The 8,077-nt window shown below is 38.8% G+C and overlaps 1 protein-coding gene across 1 annotated transcript; it reads left to right on the plus strand.

The window, feature by feature from the left end:
• Positions 1 to 341: 341 nt before the first annotated feature.
• On the plus strand, positions 342 to 7,638 carry LOC5577510 (probable prefoldin subunit 5). The gene is made up of 4 exons (XM_001656481.2): positions 342 to 649; positions 717 to 847; positions 7,074 to 7,152; positions 7,218 to 7,638. The coding sequence occupies exons 1-4, from the start codon at positions 548 to 550 to the stop codon at positions 7,401 to 7,403; spliced, it is 498 nt and encodes a 165-aa protein (XP_001656531.1). The 5' UTR covers positions 342 to 547; the 3' UTR covers positions 7,404 to 7,638.
• The last annotated feature ends 439 nt before the right edge of the window (positions 7,639 to 8,077 follow it).

Consider the following 8,077-nt stretch of genomic DNA (forward strand, 5'->3'; position numbering starts at 1 on the left):
TTTTTATAGCTACCCATTTTGGAAAGCAATGCCAATCACGGCGCATACTGCGTAGAGTGACCACCCCCTTGATGTCCCCAACACTATTTAAAGAGTGCTGGTGGAAAATATAAACAAAGATCAGCTGTTCCCAGCAAAATCAAACGGCAGTATTTTCCACCAGCAAATTTTCGTGACACCCGTGACACCGCTCGGCGAGAGCTCAATGTCGATAGCCTGGCGTAGAGTGACCACCCCCTGGTTGGGCCTTGTTATTAAAAATGTGAAATGCTTTTTTTACAGTGTACATACTGTTTGTCGGAGTATTTGTCGCAACTGACTCTCGGTTTAAATTTGACGTTTGACAATCATCAAAAGAAAAAAAACGAAGAAAAGTAACATTCGGTTCGGTTTCTGATTTTTCGTTTCTGGTTTGGTGATTTCGAACTAGAACGAGAACCAAGTTGTTCTTGTTTTTCCCTTATCCGGCAAATAATCGAATTCCGGTTACTGTGGCCACAAACTTTATCCTGGATTGCTGTCGTTAAGTAGTGCTACCGTTCCGAAAATGTCCGCTATTTCCACCAGTGAGAAGCCGCATATGCAGCAGGTCGATCTCAATACACTTAACCTGCAGCAGCTGACTCAGCTCAAGAACCAACTGGATCAGGTATTTGTACGGGATTGGGGTTCGGATTGCGGAGCAATTTTCTGACACGGTGATTTGTCCATTTCAGGAGCTGACCGTATTCCAGGAATCCCTGCAAACACTGAAGATGGCGCGTGTAAAATACTCAGGCTCGAAGGAAGCTCTGGAACAGTTCAAACCAGATTGGAACGAGAAACAGATTTTGGTTCCGCTAACGGGGTAAGGAGTGTTGGGTTTGGTAGCTCTCTGTTTAGAGACTTGGTCACTATTTTAATGTAAGCCTCTAAAAAGTATTACAGTTAACTCTCCCTTACTCGATATTGAAGGGACCATCGAGTTAGGGAGGTATCGAGATACAGAACACATATTTTTCAAATATTAAACTTTTTATTATTTTGACAAAATACATTCAAAATAGTTATTTTTACGTGAAAAACATTGAAATTTTTCCATATATACCTATGTGACATTTTTTTACCGATCTGCAAAATTAAAAATTTTAGCACCCAGATATTGGCAGTAAATCTTAATTTTACTAGCAATTTAATCATAATAATCAAATTCATGAAATTTATTAACATTTGGAGGACATTTGGAACTTTTCATGAAAATATCGAGTTAGAGAGGTGAACTTACTTGGGAAACTGAAACAGATAGCATCGAGTTAGGGAACATCGACTTAGAGAGGTATCGACTTACAGAGGTATCAAAGCATGCTAGATTGAAGGACCGCGCATTCCATCGAGTTAGGGGAAAAATCGAGATACAGAATATCGAGTAAGGGAGAGATGACTGTATTTTTATTGGATGCTCTCTAAACTCACTTTCGTCCACTAGAGATTCCTTAACTAATTCTCACAGAAATTCGTCTTGAAATTCCTTCAGCGATGTTTCAAAGAATTCTTAGAAGAATTTCTGCATAATTTGTTTCAGCAAGTCCTTGAGCACTCCAATGCAAACTTCGATGATTTTTGAAAATTTTCTTTGGAATTAATCAAGGATTCCCTCTAGAGGAGACTTTTTCCTTTACTGTTCCAACGATTCCTCCAGTCTCTTCCAAACAATCCTACAGAATTTTTTCGCAAGATAATCCACAAAGGCTTATTATTTCAAAGTTTTTGGAGATATTTGTTTAGAGATTTTTCTAGGAAAGTCTGCTAGAATTTCTCCGAACACCTTGCGCTTCTCAGTTATTTATCTAATCATTTTTATATGGATTTCTTCATCCATAGTTTTTCCCAGAAATTTATCCAGCGATTATTCCAGGAAATCTTTTAGGAGCTATTTCATGATTCCTCATAAATTGCCTTCAGAAATATCTAGGTATTTTTCTAGCATTTCATACAGGGATTACTCCTGCAGTTCTCCTATACATTTCTCGAGTTATTTCTCAAACATTTAAAATTACACATCACCAAAACACTATAGCAATGTTTCAAGTTGTTGCTTCAATTGTTTTTGCGCAAACTTTCTTACGGATTCCTACTAATTGTTCCACTGATTTTTTCCAGTTGTTATTCTAGTAGATCTTTCGAAGATTCCTACAGGCAGGACCGGTAGCAGGTCGACCTAGGTATTTTCTTATAGACTTGGTCGCTATTCTAATGCAAGTTTCTAATAAGTCTATATTCTTAATGCATGGTCTCTGGAATCACAAGTTCTTCAAAAATTTCTTCTCGAGGAAAAGCTTCAGAAAATTTTTCATTCAATTTCGCCTGAAATACTTTTAGGGACTCTTCCAAACATCCTTTTAAAATTTCTTTTTCCTCCCATGAATTCGCCCGAAAAATTTTCCAACGATTATTCAAAGTCTGCTTAGAAAAGTTTCTCCAGCGACTAATTTCAGTAATTCCCACAGAGATTAACCTGAATTTCTTTTAGAGTCTCGCAGCATCTCAAGAGATTTCATTTCAGATTTTTTTTTCAAAAAAATCGATCAAACAGGAATTTTTACAAAAATGTCTTCTATGCCGATTATTGCTGTTATTCCTTCACTCATCCACATCATCATCTACGGTATCTATCAGGTAATGCTGCAAAAAATCCTCAAGGGACTATACAAGGAAATCTATTTACAACTCTTTCTGGAATTCAACGATAAATTCGATCAAGGATGCGTCATAACAAGGTTCCTCTAGAAATTGCTCAAGGCTTCTCAAAGCTTCCACTTTTTCAAATTTAAAAAAAGTACAGGAAGTTAAAATAACCTTTGTATAGTTCGAGATTTTGAATGTCGACGTAATTTTTAATCTTGTAATTGTAATTGCTCAATCCACACCCTGGCAGACAATTATCCGCCCATCTAGACACGGGCTGGGTGAGGACCTACCAAGCCTCCCCCGTTAACATGTCCTATACCGTTTAGCACACCGGGATCTTCCATAAGCAGGCGCCGGAATTAAAGCGGTCCCACAAGCTTCAGATACATTAAATAGATATAGTCCCTCTGGCACTAAACCGAATAGCGGTCTTCATATCATCACTAGCACTGCCTATCCCGCACGCCAAACAAAATGCCGGAAGTAGCGTGCCGTGTAGAACATCCGATGTTCTACACAGCACATCACCTCCGACACCATGCTCAACGTACAGCAAAGACATCGCTAATAAAAAGCGGAATGCGTCATTCGATTCAGTGCCAGAGGGACTATAAATGTAACGAAGAGGAAATGAAAAGATAGTAGAGATGGTTTGGTTGTTGGATTGCTGAAACGAGAAGAAATAAAGTCATTACGTTAAAACGTGGTTTTTATAGTTGAATAAATGTATCGATAGTTTCTCATCTGTTTCTTTTCCGTGTCGTAGTTGCGTCGATTCTATCCACCTCGAGTTTTGTCGTCTCCGCTCGAGCAATGAGGACCGCGATGAAATGAAAATATAAAAATATGACCATTAGTGTTTATCTATTATTTAATGTGGTTCTCATTTGTTTTAAATACCTAAGTAACATGTGAACTCTGCCTCTATCAGAAAATTCTAATGAATTATATTTTATTCTCCTGCACTTTCCCTAACACAAAGTATTCCTATTTAATAAGACATTTACAAGTGCAAAAGCGCAAATAAAAGTGTGGGACCTCATCGAATCATGTTGATGCCCTCAGAGCACTCATTCTTCGATTTGCGAAAAATGAGTCCGCTGAAAACACCGACCCGACTCGACGCAATCGCGCACCTCTACCAACGCCTCCGCACATGTAAAAACTTCTGCGATAAACCTGTGGTGTGAAAGAAATGCGCAATATTATTTTAATTTCAATCCTAACTGCATGACCCGTAGGCTCTATGCGTATGATTGTTCATTATTTTAGCTAAATATACCAGTTATTCCTGTACATCAGAAGAAAAGAAAAACGATTAAGAATATCTTGCAGCGTAAAGTTTAAGTGATCAAATATTAATCCTTTCTTCGAACCTAATTTCATTATACATTGGGTTATGCTATGCTTCGCGTGTGATACGAACAATTAGATTTATAATGCATTAGCATCCAAACAAATACCCTAGAAAATTTTCTTATTGTCCGACAAACATTTCAAAACAATTACGAACTGCAAAAATTCAACGGTAACTTTACTCAACAAAGCTTTCATTCGATCACCCTTAAAATACACAGTCATCAGTAGACCATGCACTATAATATCCTCCTAATATAACGCAGAGCTAAAAAATCCTCTCTTGCGTTACCCAATCTGAACAAGAAAACATTTTCAAATACTTCCCATAATTTGTGCACGGCAAAACAGATTCCACTTTCTACGTAATGTAACCTAGTATGAACAGCTGCCCAACTCTCCAGACCTGCGCCCTCCAAGATCCAAGGTGCTGCTGCCTTACGTTCAAAACTTCTTTCCTCAAAGTCTGTCTATCAATTCCGAACTCTATTGCATACTACCATACCAATCAGACCCTATTCCTGACAAGACACAGAGTCATAACCCCAATGTGATGGATTTACCCAGTAAATCCACAACCTTGTCCTAACCCCTCTTACGTTTCGCTATCCTCGAAAGTCACCCATATTGATGCTTGGCAAAACATATCAGTATTCAATCCACAAATCCCAAATTACACCACATTACGTTGGTCCGTTTGGCGTCGCCGGTGGATACCTGTTCTGACATTCGTTTCTTTTAAACTCCATTTCAACCATGTCCCTCCACTTTATCAATACGAATGTTGACGAATCACGATAATCTGAAGATCGTGACCAAAACGGAGGTAGGATAAATCACTAGGGACCAACTACCATCTTCGAGATTTTGAATGTCGACGGAATTTTTAATCTTTTCCCAATATTTTTTCACTGCGCATTTCCATGCAGGATTAGTTGTGAGTAAGAGTCGTATTTTTCCTCCTTATCCATGGATCGCATCACCGACCAGGGATTTTTCTTCCCTCGCTAATCTACCTCCATTTCGTGGTAGCTGTGGAGATGCAAAGGTGTTCTCGATCTCTGGAAGCAACAATCATTATACTCTAACATTTTGTTTCCCATCCCGACTGACTGTGACTTGACCGACGCCGTTGTTGATCAATAGTGTGAGAGCTGCTGAAATGTGCACTTCGAGAGTAAGTGGAAGGTCCCATCCCTTTTTAATTTGGATCGAGGTGCAGTTCTCGCCGGCTCCGTTTAGTCACGGAGTATCAATCATTGATTGTACAACCGACTGTAATGCTATGGTATGCCATGCTTGTTGCCGAAATGTGATTCCAGTTGAGGATGGATTACCAACTGATGAGTTTGGTTCATGCTTGTGAAAACAAACATTTGCATCGTGGCAATGTTTCATTTATTTATTTGTTAAACAAACTATGGATGGTTCGTCACTGTAAGTGTCGGCATAAGCCCTTCCGCCTATTTTAAAAAATAAATTGAACTACACGTTTGTTTTTATTTGTCGCAATTACTAAAAAAAAACTTTTGAATAGTTCGACATTAAAATTGTCGACGCACTGTTAGATCTTTTTTTTAATTTGAGGCTACATGAATCGCATCACTTACCAAGGTGAATCCTGATTATGTAGCTTTTGATCCCTCCTACTAACAAAACTCCTTCCTGTGAAAACCATGGAGATGCAGAGGTGATCTCGGTCTCTAGTAGCAATGGATGTCACACTAACATTCCTTCCCTTCCCCGATGACCGGCGCCGTTATTGACAATACTAAGTTTGGAATCCTCAAAATTGCACATTGAAGATGGTAGCACAGACAAACAGACGTAACACTTAGAACAAATCTCGATCCAAATCATAGTCACGAGGACATGTACGCCCAATGCTAGAATTAGTGTATTTGGCCGACGGGCCAACAGATGGCGGTAGTGTGTAAACGTCAAACGCGAACGAAAACGATGCGAGCGCTGCGGGTGGTGGATTGGCCACCTACCATATTTTTGAATCGACCGTTAAAAAGGTGGTCGATGGACAATGATGAGAGTGTGACGTCTGTTTGTCTGTGATGGTAGGCTCCTCCCAAGCTACATCTGTTGGTTCCCTGTACAATTTTGATTATTCCGGTCAATCACGGAGTAGCAACTACGAATTGTACGGTCATCAATGCTTACTGCTGCTTGCTGGTGCTGCTGCTGCTTTAAAAAAAGTACAGGAAGATATGTGAATTCATTACTTATCAAATTTCAAGCGTGTGCTAGAATAAGGGCGTAAGACAAGATGCGGAATTACCAGCACGTTTTCAGTTCAGGACGCTAGATGGCGATGCAATCTTGCGTCTTGAGGTGAAATAATGTTGAAAAACCCGCATCTTGTCACCTTTATTCAAAGAAGAAAGGATCGATGAAGAGAAATCGATCATGCGACTTACGCCCTTATTCTAGCACACGCTTGATTTAGAAATATATTCATTAAATTCACTCGAAAAGATCCTCACAGAACAGATCAGGAATCGGTTTGATAGAGGCGATGTCGAAATTTTGGGGGGTTTGACGCGAAAATCCTTTGCCATGAACATATTCTACCCTGATTGTTATCGAAATTCCCTGAATTCCAGTTTTTTTTCCAGGTTCAATAAAATTCCCTGATAATTTTAGGTTTCCCCAGGTAGTAGACACCCTGCGTCTACTTTTTTTCTTCTTGGCATTACGTCATCACTTAGACAGAACCAGATTCTCAGCATAGTGTTCAATATTTTGCATTCGCATATCGTGTGGCAGGTACGATGATACTCTAAGCCCAGGGAAGTCAGGAAATTTCCATTACGAAAAGATCCTGAACTGACCGGGAATCGAACCCGGACACCTTCAGCATGGCTTTGCTTTGTAGCCGCGGACTCTTACCACTCGGCAAAGGAAGGCCTCAAGGCTCATGAAACATTCTAAATATGAAATATTCGAAAAAAAAAACTCTGCTTTTTTGGCATAAGGCCTCTATAATTCCTATTCCTCGGTAACCAACCCTACTTACGGTATTTCTCTTTCTTTTACAGGAGCATGTATGTTCCGGGAACCATCAAAGATGCAGATAATGTGATCATCGATATCGGAACCGGATACTACGTGGAAAATGTAAATTCTTGATTATTCAAATCAAATACGTCTTGTATAAGCAATTCGTTGTAAACCATTTGCAGGATTTGGAAAGCGCGAAAAACTTCTTCAAGCGGCGGGTCGACTTTGTGCAGGAACAGATGGAAAAAATCGAAGTTCTGGGCATGGAGAAATCGAAAATTCGTGATGCGATTCGCGAAGTGATGGAAATTAAGCTGCTGCAATTCGAGAAAGAACTACAGAAGAAGCGGGAAGGAGCCACCAACTAACTTCTAATAGTATTGTTAATGAAGTATCAAGCTTACCCGTATGCTTTAAACCTACTACAGCGAAATTTTTTCTTAATTTTACCGAATGTTCATATTTATTATACACGCTTCCATATTTCAGACAACTTTGAATTCACATTGACATTACGCTAATCAATCGTAGCTTTACAGTCAAAATAACTTGCAGTTTGTTCATTTCACACCGGGAATAAAATTTGCATTTATCAAAAAGAGATTTTGTCGTTATTCTTTCTTTTGAAAGACTTTTCAGCTAAGTATCACACATTTTGATCAAACATAAATAAAAATACATATAGGAACCAAAAAAGCAAAAAGAATACAAGCATGAACCAGAAATAAGAGTATATTTCTAAGATTTTTTTTATTCTGCAGGGGTTCATTTAGTAATTCTCTCAAAGCCTTCCTAAGAGATTCCTACAACAATTTCGTTTGAGATATTTTCAAAAATCCAAACTGGAATTTTTCCAAAGATCAGAGAGGTCAAAATTACACCAGAGATTCAAAAAAAATGTTTTTAGGAATTCCTCCAACTATTCTTTCACTAATTTATCTAAAAATCTCACAGTACTCCATATAAGTTTATCCCATGTAAATCTTCCATTGATTTCGCAAGGATTTCGTCAAAATTTCCCGTTTAGGACATCTTTAAGATC

The sequence above is a fragment of the Aedes aegypti genome, chromosome 1, assembly GCF_002204515.2.
Source record: "Aedes aegypti strain LVP_AGWG chromosome 1, AaegL5.0 Primary Assembly, whole genome shotgun sequence".
Taxonomy (NCBI): domain Eukaryota; kingdom Metazoa; phylum Arthropoda; class Insecta; order Diptera; family Culicidae; genus Aedes; species Aedes aegypti.